The 24013-nt window shown below is 50.1% G+C and overlaps 2 protein-coding genes across 2 annotated transcripts in view; both read left to right on the top strand.

Moving 5' to 3' along the window:
* EHD4 (EH domain containing 4) overlaps window positions 1-21178 on the top strand; it is an 89624-nt gene extending 68446 nt beyond the window's left edge. Inside the window, exons 4-6 of the mRNA XM_004321089.4 lie at window positions 1406-1818; window positions 9511-9675; window positions 17125-21178. Coding sequence (XP_004321137.1) covers window positions 1406-1818; window positions 9511-9675; window positions 17125-17661 — 1115 coding nt within the window. The 3' untranslated portion in view covers window positions 17662-21178. The remainder of the gene's footprint in view (window positions 1-1405; window positions 1819-9510; window positions 9676-17124) is intronic.
* A 113-nt stretch (window positions 21179-21291) lies between these two features.
* Window positions 21292-24013, top strand: part of SPTBN5 (spectrin beta, non-erythrocytic 5) — a 46888-nt gene continuing 44166 nt past the window's right edge. The window contains 1 exon segment of the mRNA XM_073799900.1: window positions 21292-22523. The gene's annotated coding sequence lies outside the window, so the exon portion shown is untranslated.

The following is a 24013-nucleotide window of genomic DNA, read 5'->3' as shown; positions in this document are numbered from 1 at the left end:
TAGCTCATTCTCCTTTAGACACTTTGTCATCTACCTTAGATGCCTCACTCCCTCCATCCCCAGAGTCAACCAGAATCCCAGAACTGGTGTAGCTTATTTTTTTCTGTGCTGTAGTATATATATATCCATAGGCTGTTGAGTGGTGCTTTGTTTTTTTCATTGTAAGTGAATGTTCTCAAACTGTACATGTCCTTTTGAAGCTGATTTTTTACTCACCAATTTGTGAGAGATTTGCCTGTGCTGACAAGTGAGGATCTAGTTCATTCGCACTGCTATGTGGTATTTTGTTGTATAAATAAACTAGACTTCAATTTTCTTAAGGATGTGAAGCAAACAAGACCAAGTGTCAAAATTTCTTAAAGGTACAAGGTGGGTATGTCAGTATTCATCACATTATTCTCTAGACTGTTATAGGTGTTTGGAAGTTTTCAGAATCTAAAAAAGAGGCAAGAGCACTTAAGTAGGGTCAGGAAGAATCCCATCTGGGTTCTGATTGGGCTGCACTGAGGCTCTGAGTCCAGAGCTAATCAGACTGAGAATAAAAATAAACCTGTGGAACTGGCCCCTCTTGTTTGCTTCTCGTGGGACTTGCCTCCCTGGAGAAATGCCTGAAAATCTTGACCACAAGCGCAGAGGAGTGTTGATTTAGCCGCATGATTTGGAGTGTATTGGTACGTGGCCAAAGTGAACCAAACAGAATTGTCATGGGCCTACTCGTTTTTAGAAAGAAATTGGCGAGAGACCATTTCTCGGAATGGCTGTGAGACACAATTTTTAAAATATTTACAACATACTTAGGATATAAATAGTCCAAATGATAAATATAGGTCACAGTTTTGGCCAGGCCAACCTTTGATCTCTTTAACACTCTTAAAAACTTAAAGAGAAGGTGATTTCTCTTTTGTGGTACTTCCTGGACACCCCATGGGACTCCAAGCGGCCTCTAGGTTTTCTTCCTTCTCCAGTTCTGGAACTTTCAGAAAGGTGAGACTTTGACAGAAATTAAGAGCTTTTGACCCATGGCCTGCATTTTTACAGAGCCATTGATCAATTTTGCCATTGAGCCAAAAGACTGTGCTAGGTGAAACAAGAGACTCCTGGGGGACTAAATGGAATTACACGTACGGAAGTAAGCATTGCCCAATCAAAGTGACCACGAGCCCCTCTGTATCCCCTATTTCGTCCCACGGAAGGGCCCCCAGGGTCCCCAGCATTGACTCGATGCATCCAGCCCAGAGGGCCCCATGTGAAATGGTTTTCAGGTCGCGAGGCCTCCCCTGCCTCCAGCTTGGAGACGGGGCTCTCTCCTCGGCAGCTGCTGGAGACCCAGGGGGTTCCAAGCCCTCCTGGTAGGCGTGTCCCCCGCAGCAACCGCCTGCACTGATGTGCCCTTCCCTCCCCACAGGGTATGACTTCTGCCAGGTCCTGCAGTGGTTTGCTGAGCGGGTGGACAGGATCATCCTGCTCTTCGATGCGCACAAACTGGACATCTCAGACGAGTTCTCGGAGGCCATCAAGGCCTTCCGGGGCCAGGACGACAAGATCCGCGTGGTGCTGAACAAGGCTGACCAAGTGGACACGCAGCAGCTGATGCGCGTCTACGGGGCCCTCATGTGGTCCCTGGGCAAGGTCATCAACACTCCCGAGGTGCTGCGCGTCTACATCGGCTCCTTCTGGGCGCAGCCCCTGCAGAACACTGACAACCGCCGGCTCTTCGAGGCCGAGGCCCAGGACCTGTTCAGAGACATCCAGAGCCTTCCTCAGAAGGCGGCGGTGCGCAAACTCAATGACCTCATCAAGCGAGCGAGGCTGGCCAAGGTAAGCCGGAGACCCCCCGCGGCAGCCTCTGCAAGGGACCCTCCTCACACTCTCCTCACTTTGCCTCATTCAGTCAGCAGCTGCTCAGCATCCCTGGGCCAGGGCTGGGCAGCCTGGTCTGGGGGAGGAGGGGGTGCAGAACCCCCCCTTACAGAATGGGGAGCTGTGTGTGACTGGGGTGTGGACACTGTGCTCTGAGGAGGGGGCCTCGCCGGGGCGGGATGGGGAGCGGGGAGGGCTCCACGGAGGATGACTTCCGGGCGGGTGACCAGCCGTGCAACGCCTCCTCGTGGTTCGTCATCGCCGCCCTTATGCCAGCATGCTCACAGGGCAGCATCCCTCCTATGTCGAGAGGCCTCCCTGGCGGCCCAGCCCCACCCATAGTCCCTGGTTCTGCTCTTTTCCTCTCTGCTCAGCTGCCCACCCAGTGCGTGCTCATGCCCTCCTCCCATGCGGCCCAGCTAATCTGCAGTCACCTGTGCTCTGTGAGTCACTGCTGTTTGAACTTTTCTTCTCAGTACCATCTGCTTCCTTCCCGAACTACAGCCACTTTTGTTCCAGTTCTGCAAGGCTTGTAAATCCACTGATTTATAGCTCTCCTGACATGATTTCCCTCCCCTGCTCGTCCCGGGTGGCAGGAAGTCCGTTTTTGCCCATTTAGTGACCACCCACCCCCCAGCGTGTGGTCTTTCTCTCCTCCAGCTGATACAGCTGAACTTTACCTTCAGTGTACGTAGTACCCAACGTGATTTTATAACCAAGGCTGGTAAATGACGTCATAGCCTTTGCAGATTTCAAGATCTTTTAAACTATTTTTAAATGCCCATGGCCGTTTTTAATTTACCAGTCGTTGCTGAGGGCCTAGTGACTGAAGACGCAGCTGTCATTAGTCATATAAATAAATAAAGAGCAGAGAGCTCACTGGGGGTGCCAAGCACATGGGACTTCGCTGCCATCCTTGAGTGTTGGGCCCTGTGAAGGGGCCAGCATGGCCTGGGTTTAGAGAGGCACAGAATGCTGCTGTGTACTGACGCCGGGAATAATGAAAGCCCTTGTGTAGAGGCGGGGGGCAGGGGCAGGGGGCGGTCAACTTGCTGAGCTTACTTCTAGGAAAAAAGCTTGTCTTTTTTTCCCTAAGAATAGTATCTGGCTTGTTCCTTTTCATAAAGGAAAATGTTTGAAGTACGGATGTTTCCAGCCTGAGCTTCTCAGTGTCAGTGTGTTCCTGGGGCAGCACCACACTGCAGAGGGGGGCAGGAAACAGTCTTGGGCAGAGAAGAAGCCGAACTCAGCACAGTGGCCTTGGCCACTAACCAATGCCATCCACTTTATACACCATCTGCAGTTTTATGTTCCATTTGTGAACTTGTTGCTGAAATGGACAAGGAGTCACCTGAGTTTTTCTCTTGGCAGTGTTTCTATTTCATAAAAATGCTCTTTGGTTTTGATATATTAATCTTCATCTCTCTTGATCCAGTTTTCCTTTGGTAAGCCAACCCTTCCTGAGGGTCTGATCCTGTCAGTAAGTGCACAGAGTTGGGCATTCTCTTCATTTCTCACAAAAGGGAACTGAAGCTCAAAAAGGTGACATAACTTGCCCAAGGCTCCCCAGCCTGAAGTTACAAAATATAGATTCAAACTCCAGTGGGCCTGACTCCCTGGTCCGGAAGGCATTCACCTGAAATCCAGAGTGGACAACATCTGGGTGCTCCTTATTATGCCCTTGCATTCTGCATTAATCTGTCATTCTGTTTATTCTATAAAATTATCCATCCACGTAAACCCTACAAAGTTTAGAGGTTTGTCGAGCTGTCATTTTGCAAGCATGCAAAGGATAAGTTTTCAGATGTCACCTGAGAGGTGACAGATCTGAGTTGGGGTATGGAGTGTGTCTATTTATAGACCACCATAATTAGGTAGAATTTGTGCCTCATCCAGAAATAAAGCCAGAAATGCGTTGTTAATGTCCTGCCAGGTTCTGCAGTAGTCAAACTTGAGGTATCATAAAGATGACATTTATTTATTTATTTATTTATTTATGGCTGCGTTGGGTCTTCGTTGCTGTGCGCGGGCTTTCTCTAGTTGCAGCGAGTGGGGGCTACTCATGGTTGCGGTGCACAGGCTTTTTACTGCAGTGGCTTCTCTTGTTGCAGAGCACGGGCTCTAGGCACGCAGGCTTCAGTAGTTGTGGCACGAGGGCTCTAGAGCTCAGGCTCAGTAGTTGTGGCGCACAGGCTTAATTGCTCCACGGCATGTGGGATCTTTCCAGACCAGGGCTCGAACCCGTGTCCCCTGCATTGGCAGGTGGATTCTTAACCACTGCACCACCAAGGAAGCCCAAGATGACATTTTAATAATATGAAAAATGGCACTCTTACTAAAGATCTCTTGAAACTTAATGATTTCCCTGCTTTTTCTATTTATATTTTTTCCCCAACTCTCTGTTTCAAGGAACAGGAAACCTTTAGAGTGCCATTTATCAAAGATTGTATCTTATGATATCAGTAGACATCCTTCTTTGAAGGATGTCACAATCTAAGATGCTAGTCAAGTTTCATTTCATGATTTTGTAGAGTAACCTATTTGGGGAAAGCCCAAAATAAGTTTAGAAAATAAGAATTTAGTTTTATTCAGCTATAATTAAAATAGCCAAGTTAAAGAAATAAGGTTCAAACTCCAAATCATAGTAGTTTATGGGATAAATGCACAAAGGTAAATAGCAAGGCAAGTTTACTGTAAGACCCCACCCTTTATAAGCACGCTGCCCAAGGATAGGAAAGGTTCCCACCCACTTGGAAACCTTCATTCAGTAAAAAATGAGTCAACATTTGAGGAAGGAACAACTAAAACTGAGAAAGAAAAGGAGAGGTCATTGATTTGGGGGGTTTACTATAGTTCTGTGCAATTTAGTTTCGTCTTCACAGCGTGTTCTCCTCTTAGTCACGTGTAGCGTGCAGGGGCAGCTTTCTGGTCTGTCTGCACCGCCTATTCCTTCTGGGGAGAAGTTAGACATTTTGAAATTCACCACATGGACCCAGGCTAAGTTATGTAAAAATCATTCTGCAGTGGCTGATGACTATCCCTTTGATGCTTAGTCCTCCAGGGGGCATTTAAAAATAGCTCAGTTGGCAGCCCCAAGCTACTGGGGGTGTGTCAGTACTTGTGTCCACCCAGGAGAGCCTGTCTCTTTGAAGGCCACCATCAGATGACTGGGTAGGCCCCCTCACATGCCGTTTAAGGCTCTTAGAATCATATGTGCTGTTGGTGCCAGCTTTGATTTCAACAGAATAACAAACCTCCAAGTGGGAGCCAATCAGCTGCATCTTGAAGCCTCACACTCTTACCACCCCATGGGTTCATCTTCTGGGTCTCTAGTTTAGGAACTGAAATTTTTTTATCATAGTAAACCCAATTTTAAAATGTGCTGACCCCCAGGGACTTCGCTGGTTGCGCAGTGGTTAAGAATCTGCCTGCCAATGCAGGGGACACAGGTTCAATCCCTGGTCCAGGAAGATGCCACATGCCACGGAACAACTAAGCCCGTGCGCCACAACTACTGAGCCTGTGCTCTAGAGCCCGTGAGCCACAACTACTGAGCCTGCGTGCCACAACTACTGAAGCCCACACACCTAGAGCCCGTGCTCTGCAACAAGAGAAGCCCCCACTCACCACAACTAGAGAAAGCCTGCACACAGCAATGAAGACCCAACACAGCCATAAATAAATAAATAAATAAAAGTAAATTTATATATATATAAAATGTGCTGATCCCCAGAGGTTAAATGTTCTCTGCACGTTTCCAGCTGGGCCTGCAAAGATGCAGATCTCCGTCAGGTCATATTAAACCTGGGCAACTCTAAGGTTGCCCAGTGCAGAACAATGTATCCCAGCCTGACTTCCCCCACACGTCTCCCCAGTATCCAAATTCCATGGGCATTTCCATTCCTATTGTCCATGAGCACCTCAAGCTTCCAGCACTTGCTGCTGGGGGTTGCCCTCCAAGCCCACAGTGGAAATTCCCAGTATTACTCTGTGTACATGCTTCTCAGCCTTGGAGATACAAACACTTGTCATGGACACAGTTAATGAGATTGTGTCAGAGTGTAGATGTGAACTATAAATCCCTGTTCGTTTAAAGGGGAGTACATCTTTTTCTCCTCATTGAGTTATTAGCCCAGAAAAAAATTGACATTTTGAGCCATTTGACTTACCCTTGGTCATCAGCATTTGATGAGTTGGGGCTTTTCTAGTTTTATATAAGGGAAAGAGTGAATTGAACAAGACAACAATGTTCAAACGTTCCGCAGGGTTCAGTGTCATTCACTTGTGAATGAAGAACTTGGAACCCAAATTCATCATGTTCTATTTAAATATATAGAGTCTATTCATTATTCAGTAAGGACTAAATAGCCACAAGCCTCCTCTGGCGTTACTACCCCGCCAGCTATAGGTCTTTGGCCATTAGTCAATAACAACATTTCTAGCCCCCTTTCTAGAGGACAAAGTACATTCAAATCTGTGCTCTCTCTCGATTCTCATAACCACAGCCCTGTGAGGTAAGGGCTGTAATCCCCAGGTTGGGGGTGAGCAAGCCGAGGCTGGGGAGGAGACAGCTTGCCCAGGGTTGCTCAGCGAGCGCGTGGGCAGCGGTGGCAGCGCCTGACCCGGCCTTCAAACACGCAGTCCCATCCTGCCCACCTCCTCTTTCTCCCCATCTTCTCCTTCTTATTCCTCTTCCTCTAAATTAATTTTCTCTTATTATAAAGAACAAAAGATCAGACTGTTTCTACCTCCTTCCCTGAACCATCGCCGGATCTGGCCCCGGGTCCTGCGTTTGTTTGGAGACAAATCTTTGTCACATAAAGGCAGACACGAGCTTTTCAAGTTGACTGGGGATTTCAGCCACCCAGGCTGTCCCTTGTTTACCGAGAGTCCTTAGAAAATCACAAGGCACCGTCCCGCTAGAAGATTGCAGTCTTTCCCACATTCTGCGTGGTGTTCGCAGTGTGTGTGCCATAACGTATCCATTTTCTATGCATGGGGAGGGAAGAGTACATGACCTTCCCAAAGCTTCCCTGTGAGTTAGGAACGATCAGAAGCCAAACCTCAAAGTTGTTCCATAGGACATAGTTCACTTTGAATTCCAGACTTCAGCAGCTTCAGTACGATTTTTAATTCATACCCACAAAAAGCAGTTAATTCTATAAGACAGGGAATGAGGCAGTAAGATAGTTAAATGCTACTTCCAGCTTGGCATCTCCTAACTAGTTGCGTGACCTTGAGTAAGTCATATGAACTTCCTGGAACCAGGAATTCAGTCAGATATAGGGAGCCCCTTCCAGATTTAATACTCTGTGATTCTAAGGATTATAATTTACCTTGTAACTTGACAAGCTTCGTAAAGGCAGGGCCCATGCATAGAATCTGACCCTGGGTTATTGTCTTAGGATGCCCAGGGAAGGGCAGGAGGGGGAGGCCATGCAGAGGCAGTACAACAGGAGACTTCCACGAAACAGGCCAGTAGTTGAGGCTGAGAGCAGCCTGCAGCATGAGCAGGTCACCTGAGGGTCATGACTCAGGTAGAGCCAGGCAGGTGGGAGGAGGAGGGAGTTGAGACCTGGCACAGGAACTGCCCCAGTTACATCAGGGCCCTGGAGGCCTGGCGTCAAAGGTTGGCCCATTATCCAGCAGCCTCAGTCATCAGCGGTGAGCACCATGAGGGCAGGGATGAGGGAGCAGGTGCCAGGCTATGGGTGGAGGGCTGTGGCAGGGGCACATCACCTGCAGCCCAGCCCAGGGAAAGCAGGCCCCTGGGGACCAGGCGGTGTTCAAGAGCAGGGTGCCATTCCCAGGGGAGCTAGGGGCTGGGTGGGGAGTCAGCCTTACCTGCACAGGGGCCTGGCAGTTCCCAGGTACCACACTGATAGGTGGGGAGGGGGCTTGGGGAGCTCTGCAGGGACCTGGCAGCTGCCCCAGGCCTGGGCTCTGGGAAGGGGTCTTGGAAAGACGCCCTCGTGGATGGGAAGCTGAGCAGGTAGTGGGACTTCCTGCTTCAGCTGGGATGGGCTCCAGAGCAGGGCAGGCCAGAGCACGGAAGAGAGAGGGGTCCACAGGCCCAGTCCAGAGGATCCAGGAGGGCCGAGGCCAAGGAAATGATGCAAGGACAGCTGGTGATAGTTGGTTCTCCCCGATGGAATATGGCGGTCCCGCCAAGGCCTTCGGACCTACCCAGGGCCGTCCCCAGCCTCATCCAAACCAAGCCAGGCATTCACTAACCAAGGCAAGGAAATTACCAGTCTTACTAGTTTTACCACGTATTCATCATATCCTCAGGAATGCAGTTAAAAGCCCATCGTTCTAAATAAAAGGATTCCCAAACCTTGGATTTCTCTGGTTATCTTAAAGAATCGTGTAAACATTTTAAGCTGTTTTAATTTGAAAAGTAAGTAAGTTTACTATTCACTTTGTTATAAAGCAGAAACTAACACACCATTGTAAAGCAATTATACTCCAATAAAGATGTTTAAAAATAAATAAATAAATAAGTTTACTAGCGACAGGAAGGTTTAGAAGCATCTCTCCCAATCTATACTTGTAGCAATAGTCAGGCAGCTCAGTGTGTGCTTATGTTAAAATGACCTTTATGTAGATGGAGAAGTTAGCGTTGTCTGGTCCGAGCCTGTCAGCATTTGCATTATGCACTTAGTTTAGAGTTCAAATCTTAGCAAAATGTTTTTGGCTGTGCCCAGTGTATGTCCATACACAGAGGCCCTCAGCTGAGCCATGGGATGTTTCTGCTTACCCCCTTTATTCAATTTCCATTCTTCCACAAGATTATAGTAGACCTCTGCTTTCTTTAATAGGATTTTCCATAGCTACACAGTCATTTTCTTTTTGTAATCACTGCCCTGTTTTTCATCTTTTCTTATTTTAGTTATTTTCTTGACTTCTAAATTACTCTGTAGAACTCTAGGTATACAAAGAGAACTTTTTTTTTTAAACATCTTTATTGGAGTATAATTGCTTTACAATGTTTTGTTAGTTTCTGCTGTACAGAGAGAACTTTCGTAACGAGTGTTTCTTAACATCCTAAAGTTGGAAATCAGTAGAAGGGTGGAAATGTTAGGGAAGGAAGTGACGAAAGCCAACTAGAGCCCTCCCAGCAGGATTCACCACCCTTTGGGTAACAGTGCCAGGCCTGCTACCCCTGGGTGAACAAGGTTTCTGGGGCTCCCCCCTCATGTACCAGGGGTCCCTCTCTCAGACGGAGCTTCTGCTGTCTGGCCTGGCCCTAGGCAGCTGGTCTTGTGCAGAAAAGACTTCAGTGATCTCGGGGCCTAAACTGTCTACGGGGAGGTTATGGGTGTTCTCATCTCACTGTTCACCGGGCACAGATTTCCATGCAGATCAGCCATTTCCATCTGCCTCCAGCTTCATTTGCTGGTGCTTGCATGCACTGGCCCTGGTGAAACTTTCTCTTAGGTCTTCTGAGGTTAATCACCAGAACCAAGGTCTTTCCCACTCGGGTGCCCCCATACCTTCCCCCCTGGTCCTTGCCCTCCTCCTGTCCTGAGCACCATGACTTTGCGGGGATGCCTGTTATGTGCTGTGACGCATGTAAGATGCCATCTTGTTTGTCCTTCTCTGGTGCACTTCTAAATGGCCCGTCCTCACTGACATATACCCCTTCAGGTACATGCCTACATCATCAGCCACCTGAAGAAGGAGATGCCAAGTGTATTTGGAAAAGAAAACAAGAAGAGAGAGCTTATCAGCAGGTTGCCAGAAATCTACATTCAGCTGCAGCGAGAATACCAGATTTCTGCAGGGGACTTCCCCGAGGTCAAGGCAATGCAGGTACAGAGGGCCCATCACAATGTCACCAGTGGGGATGGAGGGGCACTGCCAGCTTGTCCGGCTGGTTGCTGGGTACACATTTGGGTTTCATGGTTTAGAATGGAGGAGAACACGGTAAATTCATCTTCCTAGTAATACATGATAATAGGCTCCTGTGAATAAAGCAGAAATTGCTTGCTTCCTGAAACATTTAAACAAAAAGGGAGACATTTCAAGAAGTGAATTAAGCTCACCTGAAAAAAATCCTATGAACAGCTCCCTTAGGCTGTGTTCAGGGTTGTTCTGGCAGAGAAGCGACACCTGTTTTTTAGAATCCCAGAACTTTAAGGGAATTAGAGCTGAGAGTGACCTTGGAGGTCACTTCCAGGGGCTCCTGAAGCCGGCCCTCCCCCGCGCTGCCCTGCACTGTGGGATTACGCGCTTGGGCGGCATCGCTGCTGCGGGCTCAGTCAGAGGCCGTGGCGGGCTGTGGCCACGGCGGGAGTTCACCAGACACAGCAGGCTGTGCTCACTGAAGAGTTTGCTTAAAGGCCAGCTTCGGGCAGCCTTTGGCCTAATTTCAGAATCTCCCTGACATGTGTCTGGGCAGCCCCAGGTGACCCCGAGTGGGTGCTGCCACCCTGGCCTGACCCGTGTGTCCACCTCCCCGCCATGGTGTTAGGTGACCTTGATTTTGACACTGACCATGCCCTCCCGAGCGAGGCCGCCTCACCTGGCTCCTCAGAGAGCCTGACTGACCATCTCCTTGTCCGGTGCAAGGACCCATCTGCCCTGGAGGCCACAGCCCTCTCTGGAAAGCAGGCAACACAACTCAGATGCCTGCAGCCACCAGCCAGAAGTAACTCAAACAAGTGAGGCAGGCGGGCCACGCCAAAGGAAACTGGGGTGCCCCCTCCGACCACCTCTTGTTTTCTCACATTTGGTAGAGATGTGGGTCCTGAGAAACACGTCCCTACTGGGAGGAAAACAATTCTGCAAGTGCAGTGAGTGAGGACTTGCAGGGCACACGGTGGGAGCAGATTGGGGAGCGTGTGCCCTTCCCCGCTCAGTGGGGAGGCCCCATCCTGCCCAGTGGTTGCTGCCCCGTGGGAGTGCAGGCCTGGATATTTCATGAGAAGCTGGAGATCTGGATTTGTATGTAAAGTACCCTGGTTTTCAAATTTTGGCTCAGAATTTCAAAGAATCTACATGGGCCAAAGAGAGCGTACAGCACACTGGCTGCACCCTGGAGACTCTGGGCCTGTGAGCTGCCAGCCTGCCTGGGGTGGGGATGGGGGTCGGTTTGCGGGGGAGGGTCAGGGAGGAGGAAGCACAGGTGCAGAGGCAAGATCAGGCCGCAGGAGGGGAAGCATCGATCCTAAGGGGTTTGTTAATGTAAACGCTCTGTATATAACGTACACACTGAAATAGGAGTGGGTTACACTTACTGCTGTGATGCCTGGGATCAGGGTGAATGCATCTGGTATATACGATCTAGTCAAATATGATTTAGTCGGCTTAAAAAAATACATAGGGGCTTCCCTGGTGGCACAGTGGTTGAGAGTCCGCCTGCCGATGCAGGGGACGCGGGTTCGTGCCCCGGTCTGGGAAGATCCCACATGCCATGGAGCGGCTGGGCCCGTGAGCCATGGCCACTGAGTCTGCGCGTCCGGAGCCTGTGCTCCCGCAACGGGAGAGGCCACAACAGTGAGAGGCCCGCATACCGCAAAAAAAAAAAAAAAAAAAAAAAAAAATAGAAACACTTTTTTTTTAGAAGTAAAGTTGATATTCCTGTACTCAGAGGATAAATTGGATTTTTTTCTGGTCGTAAGATGGCTAATTTGAGGGCTCCTGGGGCCTCTTCCTGAGCAGGTTCTGCTTTCGCACCCTTGGGTCATGCCCTGTACCCCATGACCAAACTGAAGGACAGCTGTTTCCTGGCATCCTTCAGATACTTTGGAAGGGAAATTGGTTTCCTGACTGAAATGAAAGCTGTGAGTAAATACACAGTGCTCGCGATGGCCTGATGGGATGTCTGTGGCTCATTGGCCTCCTGAGGCTCCCTTGATGCCCGACCCACAAGGTGCGGCTCCCGAGACCTGAAGTCTCCCTGACAGGCCTCCCCTGCCTGTCTCCAGGGAGCTCCTGAACGGAGGGAGCAAACTCTGTGACCAGAGCTACTCCTGACCATGCTAGCCTGGGCCTGGCCGGTCAGAGGGCATCCAGGCCTCTCAGAGCTGGTCACAGGGGCAGTCCCTCACCCCAGGTCTCGGGAGCAGCCTTGGCCCATGTAGCCGGGCAATACAGGGAGGGCCTGAACCTTCACTGAGAACCCTGTGGTTAGGCGCCGCACCAGGCACCTTGGCCCCTTCATTGGACTCCTGGGTGCCCTGGGACTGGGAGCAGGGGTCCTACCTGCCGGGTGCCTACCATCCACACAGTCCTACCATCATCTGTGTTCATTTGTGCGTTCACCTAAGAATAGTAATTAAGTCTACTATGGCCAGGCGCTGTTCTGGGCCCCTGGAATAAATCATTGAACAAACAGCAAAAATAAAAATCCTTGCCCCTACAGAGGTCCATTCTGGGTTACAGTTTTGCTGCTATGACTGTAACTGGCAGTGACGTTTTGGCAGCAAAGCCCCTTGTTGGGACTTGTGCTCCTTGTTACAACATAAGTGTCTCTGTGCTGTGGTATAATTCATTTACTCAGTGTCTTATTTAGTGTCTCCCATAGAAGGCTGTAATTCCATGAAGCCAGTGACCCATGTCCTGTTCTCGGCCATATCCCCAGCCCCTGGGGTGTAGCAGGTACTCAGTGAATACGTGTTGAGTAGGTTAATTAATAAGTTAGTGTATGTTTATATCGTAGCAGGCTCTAGGGTAATGAGTTTCTCAGACCCTGACCTAGGCCTGACTCCCACAGGGCTTACAGACCAGTGGTTTCTGGAGCAAACCCCTGGAAGCTGGGTGAGGATTCTTCCTTGGGAAGCCAGCCAGGCCCTGATCATACCACCCCAGTCCTTTCAGGGAATCCCCAGGGAGCAAGGCAGGCCTGGAGCCCAGAGGGTGTGTTCACTACTTCAAGCTAGTTTGCTGTCACCCAGGAAGCTTTGGGGGTTCCTGGTGTGGGTCAAGGCCTCCACATCCCTGAGTCTGTTGAGCATCTGACATCTTCCCCAACGCAGGCATTCAGCCTTACTGTGTCTGGGACAGCGGCAGGGGCAGAAGCTTGGAGATGACTTGATTATGATCTTTGCACACCCCAGGATCTCACGGAGAGCTCACCAGGGCCGGCTTTAAGTCTCTGTTCTCCAAGCTGGTCAAGGTGACTCTTGACCGTAGCAAAGAGCCAATTGTATTTTGCAGGCTTTTGCCCAGGGCCTGTGTCAGCCCTACACCCATTGGGGAGGGAATCTGCTTTGCTGTGCTGACGTGTCCGTGCTGCAGAATGAGGGAACACGAGCAAGGCCATCTTGATTGCTGATGCAGTTGTCCTCCTTGGAGAACTGGGACACAGACCTACTAGAGAATGGACTTGAGGATATGGAGAGGGGGAAGGGTAAGGTGTGACAAAGCGAGAGAGTGGCATGGACATATATACACTACCAAACTTAAGGTAGATAGCTAGTGGGAAGCAGCCGCATAGCACAGGGAGATCAGCTCAGTGCTTTGTGACCGCCTGGAGGGGTGGGATAGGGAGGGTGGGAGGGAGGGAGATACAAGAGGGAAGAGATATGGAAACATATGTATATGTATAACTGATTCACCTTGCTATAAAGCAGAAACTAGCACACCATTGTAAAGCAGTTATACTCCAATAAAGATGTTAAAAAATAATAAAATCTTAAAATAGAAAAAAAACATTTCAACAGCAGAGGGCGGCAGAGCCATCCCCATCTGCTCAGACCATCCAAGTGGATTCAAAAACAGCTTCTGGTACAGGCTGGGAGTGAGCAGGCAAGGGAGAGCCCAGAAGAGGCTAGGCTGGGATTGACCTTTGTCTCTTGTGGGGGAATTCCAGGATCCCGCGCTTGGCGGCTTTGATGCATACAGTTGTTTGATGGGTAGCTCTTTAAATTCTCCAGTGTGTGTTCATCCCAATAAAAAGCTTTGGAGCCACCCCGGTGGAGGACAGTGATGGTGTGGTTTAACTTGGACCCCACCCCCCTGGCCAGGGCTGGGCAGGCGGGTACCACAGGGATGAGAGTGTAGGGCTTACTTCATGCGTGCCCTCCGGGGTGGGAACAGCTGCTGCCGCTGCTTCCTGTCCACCCCTGCCAATATGTGGCCATTTCCCCTGGCTAGTTTTCCAGAGGTTTGCAGTCTGAATCCATGTCGCCTGCAGGCGGGTGGAAAGTTTGGGTGGGCACCGCCCTCATTTGTCCACTTGGCCGGACACAGAGGCTCTGTGTGTGCCCAGAGCTCAGGCTCATTCATGAGGAAATAGGGTAGGTGTTCATGCACCCAGGGGAATCCAGACTTGTTTACCCCAGCAGCACTGGGATTTTTGTGTAGGCTGCCTGCTCTCCTCCTAGGCTTTCTCTTCTCAGTTCCCTTGGCTGACCGAGGTGCCGGCAGCAGGACCCCAAAGTGTTAGCAGCATTGCTTGGTGCTGATGTTGGGATGACGTGCAGGTGACTGTGGTGTGTCAGTGAGGATGGAGGACATGAAAACTGGAATGTACCTTAGAAACCAGGCCTGTGCTACCCCACCACTCTGAGCTGAGCTCAGGCTGAGTGCTAGGTGGCAGCCCAGGCCAGCCTGCTTTGACAGTCACAGAGTTGGCTACTGAGAAGAGTGTTGGGGGCACCTTTCCAAGATATGTCAGGCTGTTTTGCTTTCCGCTCTGTCCTCTCCACCGTCTAAAGCTCAGGGCTCCACTTCAGAATAACAGCCTAGAATGTCTGCCCTGCCAGCACACCCTAGAGACCACAATTTTGATTCTCCATTGGAAACGACCTAAACTTCCAATTACATGGACAGGGTACATGAGGAAAGGCCCAGCTATACAGTTCAATATCATGTAGCTATTGAAAATAAGTTTGTCTATTATATATATATTAACGTGTATCTGTTAATCCCATTCTCCTAATTTATCCCTCTCCCTTCTTCCCCTTTGGTAATCGTAAGTTTGTTTTCTGTATCTTGAGTCTGTTTCTGTTTTGCAAATAAGTTCATTTGTATTATTTTTTAGGTTCCACATATAAGTGATATCATATGGTATTTGTCTTTCTCTGTCTGACTTACTTCATTTAGTATAATAATCTCGAGGTCCATCCATGTTGCTGCAAATGGCAATATTTCATTCCTTTCTATGGCTGAGTAACAGGTTTTTACTGTCTAGCACAGGGAACTATATCATATCTTGTAATAACCTAACATGGAAAAGAAACTGAAAAAGTATATGTATATATACACCATTGTAAAGCAATTATACTCCAATAAAGATGTTTAAAAATAAAAGTATATGTATATATAAAACCAAATCACTTTATATTTATATAAAACTGAATCAGTGTGCTGTATACCTGAAATAACACAATATTGTAAATCAACCGTACTTCAATTTAAAAATTAAGTCAAATTAAAAAAAAATTTTAAAGGTTGTATAAAAATTGATATCATGGAAAGCTGTGATATATTATTTCTTTAAAATGCAGGTTGTTAAATAGTGTGGTCTTATTTCAGTTAAAGAGTGTGTGTGTGTTTGTAAAAATGGCTATAAACGTATGCCCAAAAATGTTAGCAAAAGTCATTGCTGGGTGATGGTATTATAAGTGATTTAAGATTCTTATTTTTGTTTACCAGTTTTTTCCCCAATTTTTTACAATGAAAGTGTAATATTTGTGGTAGCACAAAGCTTTGTTTTTTCTTAACTCCCTGTCCCATTACTTCTGTCCAGAACAGTCAGGTCTGAGGGGAATGTGAAAGCTCTTTCTCTTGAGAGCCTCCCTGTCTCATCTCCAGAAAACTGCACACCTGGCTGGCCCCTCTCTGGCCCTCTAGGATTGTCCAAACAGACATACTTCATGTAGAGTCCATATAAAAACTGCCATACCTGGAATTCTCTGCGTTTGTTTGGCAAAACTGCTATTAAGACATTTTCACTAGATCTTTGAGGCCCCTTATACAATTGCCTAAGTGACTTCCACAGTTCAGGGCCAGAGAAGGTTTGTCTTTCTTGTGATGAACAGGTGGTTTCTCCCCGCCAACAGCGAGGTGTGACACCCCCACCCCCGCCGGCTCCCCAGCCAGGGCAGCTGAGGAGTGTAGCTTTTCTCAGCCTTCATTATCTGATGTGATGATTCCCCTCCTCTTCCTTTCAATTACTTGGTTTTCCCTTTGTTCATGACTTTCTTCTATTTCGTGTTATCATTGTTTCACTGTAAGTCAAACCGTTTTTGAAATATAAGCTCCCTGAAGGCAGAGACTGTGGCTTTTCATATTTATATCCCAGAACAGGGCCTGGCACATAACAAATGGTCAGTAAATGTTGGATGGATGGATGGATGGATGGATGGATGGATGGATGGAAGGAAGGAAGGAAGGAAGGAAGCAAGGAAGGAAGGAAGGAAGGAAGGGTAACCAAGGCAGGAAGGACTGTTTCTACAGAGCCATCCACAGAGCCTCTGTGGCATCTACAGTTGGCTCCCATCCTGGCCAGGCAATTGCCGCGTCCCCTAGGGCCATCTGCAAACCCTGTGCTCTGTCTGCTCCTCCCAGCTGTCCTGGGAGATGCAGCCGAGACCTGCCCTGACCATGCTAGTACTACTCAGCTCTACTGGCTGCATTTATACTTGCCCTTCCCATCCCTACTCCTTTCTCTCTTTCCAATTTCAACTTGTACCTATTTGTACCCTAAACTACATTTTTTTAACTGATCAACGTCGTCTTTAAGTAATCATTTTACCTAAATTAGTTCTACTGACAGCTCTGTCGCAGCTTCATGTTACAGCACAAAGAGGCTAGTCGAGCGGCAGGAGGCATGGGCTATTGTCTTGACTCCGCCAGGACACCCCTTGTGCTCTCTGTGAAATGGGGTTATTAATACCTGCTCTTCCTGACTCCCAGCATTGTTGTGAAAATCAACTGAAGTATGTAAGGTAGGTAAAATACTTTAAAAGATAAAATAGTAGATCTCTAGAGTGCTTTTTTAAAAAAAGACAGGGTGAAAGGAATTTTGTCTCAAAGCCCTAGGGGATCACCGTCCCTCATGCCACTGCCAGCCCAGATTAGCTACTGTAGGAAAATGTTGCATCCCATGCATCTTGTCTCTTGTTCCAAAAGCCACTCCTGTGTCTGGTGGGTTCGGATGTGGGGACCCCACCAAAGAGAGAGAGAGCTCTGGACAGCCCAGAGCATGGGCTGCCTGCTTTAAGGGAGCATTTGTCCCCTCCAGCCATCCCTCTCCTCATTTGCTTCCTGCAGGGAGGATGTTAACCAAATCTGTGGCTTCTCCTTTTCCAGGAACAGCTTGAGAGCTATGACTTCACCAAATTCCACTCGCTGAAGCCCAAGCTGATCGAGGCCGTGGACAACATGCTGAGCAGCAAGATCTCGTCCCTGATGAGCCTCATCAGCCAGGAGGAGACGAGCATGCCCACGCAGCTGGTGCAGGGCGGGGCCTTCGACGGCACCGCCGAGGGCCCCTTCAACCAGGGCTACGGGGAGGGCGCCAAGGAGGGCGCCGATGAGGAGGAGTGGGTTGTGGCCAAAGACAAGCCTGTCTACGATGAGCTCTTCTACACCCTGTCGCCCGTCAACGGCAAGATATCGGGCGTCAACGCCAAGAAGGAGATGGTGACCTCCAAGCTGCCCAACAGCGTCCTGGGCAAGATCTGGAAGCTGGCCGACTGTGACTGCGACGGCATGCTGGACGAGGAGGAATTCGCACTGGCCAAGCACCTCATCAAGATCAAGCTCGATGGCTACGAGCTGCCCAACAGCCTGCCCCCGCACCTCGTGCCACCCTCCCACAGGAAATCCTTGCCGAACGCCGACTGAGGGGCAAGCCACACACAGCGAGGGCGGTGTGGGGCTAGAATTGGGGGGCCTGGGCCAGAGGCCCACACTGCCACTGACTCACTGAGCGACCCTGGGCGAGACACTGCCCTCTCTGTGCCTCAGTTTCCCCATCTGTAGAACGGGGAGGGCAAACACTGGACATTAGATGAGATCCTTTCACCTTAAAATTCCCAGAGTTTCTACTAAAATGTTGGGGGGACGGGGTGGATACAGGGATGGAAGCATTGAGAAGAAAGGAAAATCGTCCAAGGAGTCCTCCAAAGCCTAGAGAAGCCCAGATGTGGAATCCCAGGAGCCAGGGCGTGTCAGCTGGGGGCTCTGCTGGGCTTCACTGGACTGTCCATCATTTTGAACCTGGCTGTCCCTCAGAGAGCACCGGGAAGCAGCAAAGACGAGCTTATTTATTTTGTCTCTTGCTCTATTTGGAGTGAAAAAAAAGAAGAGCTGAGAAGGTTTCTGTTCTCTCCAAACTGTCTACCACAGAGTAGACTGCTGCCCCAGCTTTGAGAGGAGGACGCACCATTTCTGCGTGTCCCCGTCCCTTCTGTGGGCCCGCAGAGCCCGCGGCCAGGCCGCAGGGAGCATCCATCCCAGCGCCTGCTGGCCGGCCCTCCCAGGGCTCCCCCAACCTTGCGGCCTTCCCAGCAAAGGTGTATTTGGTTAGAAATTTGGAACTCACAACCTTTATTAACCCGTGGCAAGAGTTCTAGTATTCATTTCAAGTCACGTTGAAATCTGAAGATTAGCTTTACTTGTCTGGCAACAGGTTGTAGCAAAGTTTATCATACTTAAACTAGAGTAAGAAAAGCGGTGGTTCTCCCCAGTCTTCAGTTAGCGTGGTTACACGTCCCCAACGCTCCTTGGAAAATGGCAGGATTTAAATCCAGAAAAAACATGAATTGGTGCGTGCAGTGTCCTGGCCCTGTGGCCACAGAGGGGACGGGGGGCCAGCCCAAGGTCAGTCTACTAGCGTTAGACACTATTTTTATAAAAAATAGGCATTTTTATTATGACTAGTTTTTTAAATATAGTTTCTATATAAAGGATAAAGGCCTTTATACAGAAACAAGATGCAATCTTTCATATAAAGCCTTTTCTTCAAAAGACTGTGTGGTTCATACCATGAATGCCTCACGAGGTAGGATCTGGGCCCTTACCTGTACATCAGTTCCTGATGTTCCCTCCCTGGGTGCCCTGGGTGAACCTCTCTGGACCACTTGCCCAAATGCCTGTGTCCAGGGGAGGTCACCCTCCCAGCTGTGTGGGCTCCAGCTGGGGGATGCAGGTGCCTTTCACCATTATTTATGCAATAAGAGAGACATGATATTTCATCACTATTGTGATGGCTGCATAGCCTGGGACCCTGCCGGCACCAAAAATGAATGAAATCCAAACAGTCACACCTAAGTCTCCCAAAACACTCGTTTTTTTTGTTTGTTTGTTTCTGGTGTCCCTTGTGACATCAGGGGCAGAACAGCAGACTTAAGAAAATGTTTACTTTAGAGAAGCATTTATCCAGATGCCAGCCCTCACACTCCCTAGCTTACTTTCTACATAATTTAGTTTTAAGAGAAGTAAATACATAACATGGTTTTAGTCTTAGTGAGTACTTTTAAATTAATTAGACACATAGAAAAGAGACATTTGTAATTCCAGTAGATAGTTCTGTGAATGCACGAGGACCACACAGGTGTGTAAGCACAGTGGATCCAGCAGAGGGCAAGATTGAGAGAGGAGGAGAGAGTTCATTTGTCGAAAGGTATAGAGATGCCAAGGTTAGATTATTTCCATTCACAATCATCTTGCTTCTTTAACTCAGCTCAGTTGTCATATATAAAGATAAATATATACACGTATGTCACAAGAGTATGTATTTTGGCCACTTGTTAATGTGTATATATGTACATATGGCAAGTTTTGTCTATATATGGATGTAGAGGAATACTGTTTCAGAGGAGCCGCAGAGGAGGTTTCTGGTTCTACGTGGATGGAAGCACCTCATGGGTGATCCCCACCCCACCCCCATGACCTCTGGTGGGAGGACATCTGGCAGCTGAATGCTGAGAAAAAAGGAAGAAAAAGGAAGTCACATGTCCATTTTTCTCAATATCTTCTCTTAAAACCTGAAGTCACCCATCATAAATAGTTGATTGGAAAGAAAAACACTGAAAGACATTAGGGATGGCGGCCAAGCAAGGACCCATATCGTCCCAGGACCCGCACAGAGTTCCTCAAGCCTGTGTCCAAAACACCCGTTATCCCCTGACCCCATGCAGCAGGGCCGGGAACATGGAGCCCTTGGGATCTGGGCACCTGGACCGACCGTATTGTCCTCCCCGCACCACCCCACTGTCCAAGTACCCCCTCTGCAGAGTGCTCACGGATGGGGCAGGGGGCGTGGAAGTAGGTAAACTCCAGAACTCTGAAACTATCTTCATGCTCTCCATGATTTCACAGAAGAAAACCTAAGAATCTTGAGTCTGTTTTCTGTACAGCACACGGTATCGCACAACACAAACTTCTGCAGTCTTGAGTTTAGGGGGAAAAAATGAAAACTTCTGCCTACTCCTCCCGAAGTCGACTTCCAAACTGTGAGCCTGCTGGCGAGGCCCTCCTGAGCCCGTCTGTACAGAAGCGTTGCACTGAGACCTGCCGAGATCCCCCAGCTCTGCGGCCACACGCTGATGTCCAACCCGCTTGGCATCCTACATGGATTCTTTCCTCGTCACACACACTTGGATGACCCAGGTTGGGGCTGCTCTTCTGTGGGAAGGGCCAGGCATTCAGTTGGCTTTCACTTCTCCAGGGCTGGAGTGGCTTCTCCGGAACACTTGTCATCATGCAGCAATAATGCCTGGATTGGGGGCTGTGACTCCTCCCACAGAACCGTGGGCCTTAAGGAGTTGGATTCTTATTCCATCTCATGGGACTGGTGTCCAGGTGGGTCAGAGAGCATGTGACGAGAAGCCAAATGCCTCGTGCTCTCCCCCAACCGCTGCCCGCCTTACAAATCCGCAGGAGAGGCTTCAGCAGAGTCCTGGCCCCACTGTCCCAACCACGGTCCTTTGCTATGTCTGCTGGGTCTTGGGGGGCCGCCCCTGCACCACACTGGGAATGTCTTGTACTGGAGCCTGCCGCCTAGGATGGGGTTTAACCACCAGAGTCATGGCCTGACAGCCACCACCAGAACCTTCCCGCTTTATGGCTACACTCCTTGATGCCCAGAACGATACCCTGGACAGATTGCCTTGGAGATAAGGAAAGCATTTAAGGAGGCACCATTTACTTCCTCCATGGAATGTGGCAAATAACTTTCTTAGGACGGATAACCACTGAGTTTTTCCAGGTAAACATGGGCAGAATCTAAGAGTATACCAGGTGACGTGTCAATTAGCCAATGCATTTAATACACAATGCTTCTGTTTTTTTGTAATCTTGTTTAGAAATGTCAAAAAAAGACCCAGTCTACTGATCAATAAACTTCTGAAAAAAATCACTACTTTTTTCCCATTGGCTCTGGTTTTTCAGTTGACTGTGTGCCAGCTGTCTCAGGAATAAAGCAGGGATCCCTTGGAACCGTTCTGAAACGAGGCAGAGGAGTTAAGGGGAGGGTGTGCCCCTTTGCACGCCATCCCTGTGACCCCTGACTCTTCCTGCATCTTCCCTGGGTGGTAGACTCGGGCTTCTTCAGCAGAAAACACCTCCATCCACTGTGGGCAGAGACCAGGTCTGGGAGCAAGGCCCCAAGGGAGGCTCACACCCCAACTGAGAGTGACTGGAAACCAAGACTTCAGGGGACCATGGAGGAGATCCTTCCGAGGCTGCGGACAGGGCATCACTGAGCGTTCACAGGAGATGTCCTCTGTCCGACACTGAGGCAGGCCCGAGCACCTGAGGGTGCAGTAGTGCTAGGGTGCAGCCCCTGGCTGGCTGGCACTGCTCCTGCCTCTTGGCATGCCTCACAGGTCTGGACCACCCATAGTAGACATCTGGAGTTTTCACACTTGCACCCATCTACCCTTTTGGTGATCCAGACCTGGAATTTCCTTTGCAGACCACTCTCCACTTCTCCACCCTCAATCAGAGGCATGAGATTTGGGGAGATAGACCCCACCCCTTCTTTCCAGGGTGGGTCCTGATGGTCTTGAGCCAATTAGAGTATTTCATCTGCCTGGTCACAGAAATTGTTCAGCAATGGACATGTGTCTATGAGAGCCAGGCCCCTCAGACTTCTGTTCCAACTCTTGGGAGAGATGTACTCTCTTTTCTGAACCATGCAGTACAAAGAAGTGAGCCTATTGGTGCAACAATATAAATAACATTGAGAGAAGTGCCCAGAGGTGCTGGAAGCACAGGAGTGAGGTTAGGCTGACAGCAACCACCTTGTGGAGCATGAAGATGAAGAAGGCATTGAGAAAGACTAAGGGAATCCACACCTGTGGTGGCATCATTTGAGCTGCTGGATCAAACCTTACCTGAAGTCCTCCTCCTGCCAGCCTTTTCAGTTATGTGGACCAGTACATTCCCTTTATATCATTTAAACCCATTTGACTTGAAATTTCAGTGACTTGCAGCACAGAACTGTACTGACCAGCAGGGATTCTCATTTCAACAGGGGCTGCTATCAGTCACCGCACAAGAGGAGCTGATCCTGGCAGCATGTGCAGTGGCTTTACTGCAGTTGAACTAGGAAGAAAGAAGAGCAGTTCCGTAGCCCTGCTCAGCAACCTCAAATACAGCCACCTCTGTTGAGATCTGTGTACAAAGTGCCATGCAGCTCCATCCTGTTCTCTGGTGGTCACATCACATGGGATGCTGTGGGCCAAGGCTCTTAACAGGAGGTGAAACAAGCTTACAGAGGTGGGAGAAGGGGGGACTTCCTAGAAGGAGCAGGATTTTAGCTAGGGCTGATGTGATTGGAGAATGTGGACAGTGGGGAGTAGAGGGGCATTCTTATTCTAAGCTGAGGGAACCACTGATGTTCAGACTTGGGCAGGAAACCTCTGGTCCCGACCAGGCAATGGGGAGTCTTGCTCTGGGAAGGTACATTGGGCCAGGCGTCGGCTGACGTGCAGGCAGGGTGATGAGCTGGTGACAGTGACGAGGACCTGCAGGGTCAGTGGGAGTAACCGGGTGGGGGGTGCACTGTGGAGTGCTCGCTGCGGGGCACAGCAGCAACAGCCATTGGTACCTGACTGGACCTGGGGCTGGGGTGAGGAAGCAGGTCAGGTTCATTCCTAGTGCCAGGAAGCAGTCAGTGGCAGGAGGGACCTCACAGGGAGAGGACAGCAGGGGTGGAGGCTCCTCTCAGATACAGGGGAGATGCCCCCACTCAAGAGCAGCATGCTCCTCACTTCCAGCCACAGGCCGGGGTTCAGGTGTGATGGGTCCTGCCCAGCTCTCAAGGGCAGGCTGTGGCCACTGCTTCTCTCACCGGCCTGGGCTGTCAGGGACGCCTCCCTGAAGTGTTGCTGGGGCTGCTGGGTGGATGAACCCAGACACACAGCCCAGCCCGGTGTCTGTAACCAGACTGTTCTATGAAGCCACCTGAATTAGAACTCACTCCTTCTGGCATGCGGTCCAAGGTTGCAGGGAGGGAGGGAGGGAGGGGAGGGGAGGGGGAGGGGAGGGGAGGGGAGGGGAGGGGAGGGGGAGGGGAGGGGAGGGGGAGGGGAGGGGAGGGGAGGGGAGGGGAGGGGGAGGGGAGGGCAGGGGAGTGGAGGGGGGGGAGTGGAGGGGGAGGGGGGGGGAAGGGGAGGGAGAGGGAGAGGGTGGGAGGGGAGAGGGAGAGGGAGGGAGGGGAGAGGGAGAGAGGGGAGGGAGAGGGAGGGAGGGGCTCCCTCACAGCCCCCGCCTCTGAGCCTCAGGCCTAGCCAGTGCCGAGGGAGCACAGGTGCTGGTGTCTCACTGGGGCCCCAAAGAGTGAACCCCGTGTCTCCAACTCTGGAGGAGGCTCTGTCATTCCCACGGACTTTGCAGGTTACCCCTTCCCAGGGGGAACCCCCTTCAGAAAGTGGCCCCAGGCCTGAGGGAGTACCGCCCTGCAGCCCTGGGCTGGGTTGGGTGCATTTCCGTCAGGGCCTGGAAAGCCCAGCCTCGGTCCAAGTCTGTGGTGTGTCTGTGGTGCGTCCCCCAGGAGAGGGTGCGAGGGCCATGGCCCAGCGGGCTCACTCGCATCCCCGCCCCTGTGGGTGCTCACGGAGAGGCTCTGCAGGGGTGCAGAAGGGTAGCCCCAGCCTGCCGGAAGTGGGTGCAGAAGCTCTGACCAGAGGCTCTGCCCTGTGGGGCCTCTGCGTCTTGGGAGCCAGGACCCCCACCTGATGCTGAAGGC

This window comes from Tursiops truncatus, chromosome 2 (genome assembly GCF_011762595.2).
Source record: "Tursiops truncatus isolate mTurTru1 chromosome 2, mTurTru1.mat.Y, whole genome shotgun sequence".
NCBI classification, from domain to species: Eukaryota; Metazoa; Chordata; class Mammalia; order Artiodactyla; family Delphinidae; genus Tursiops; species Tursiops truncatus.
Note: the sequence above shows the minus strand (reverse complement) of the source record. Positions and strands in the feature narration are given on the sequence as shown.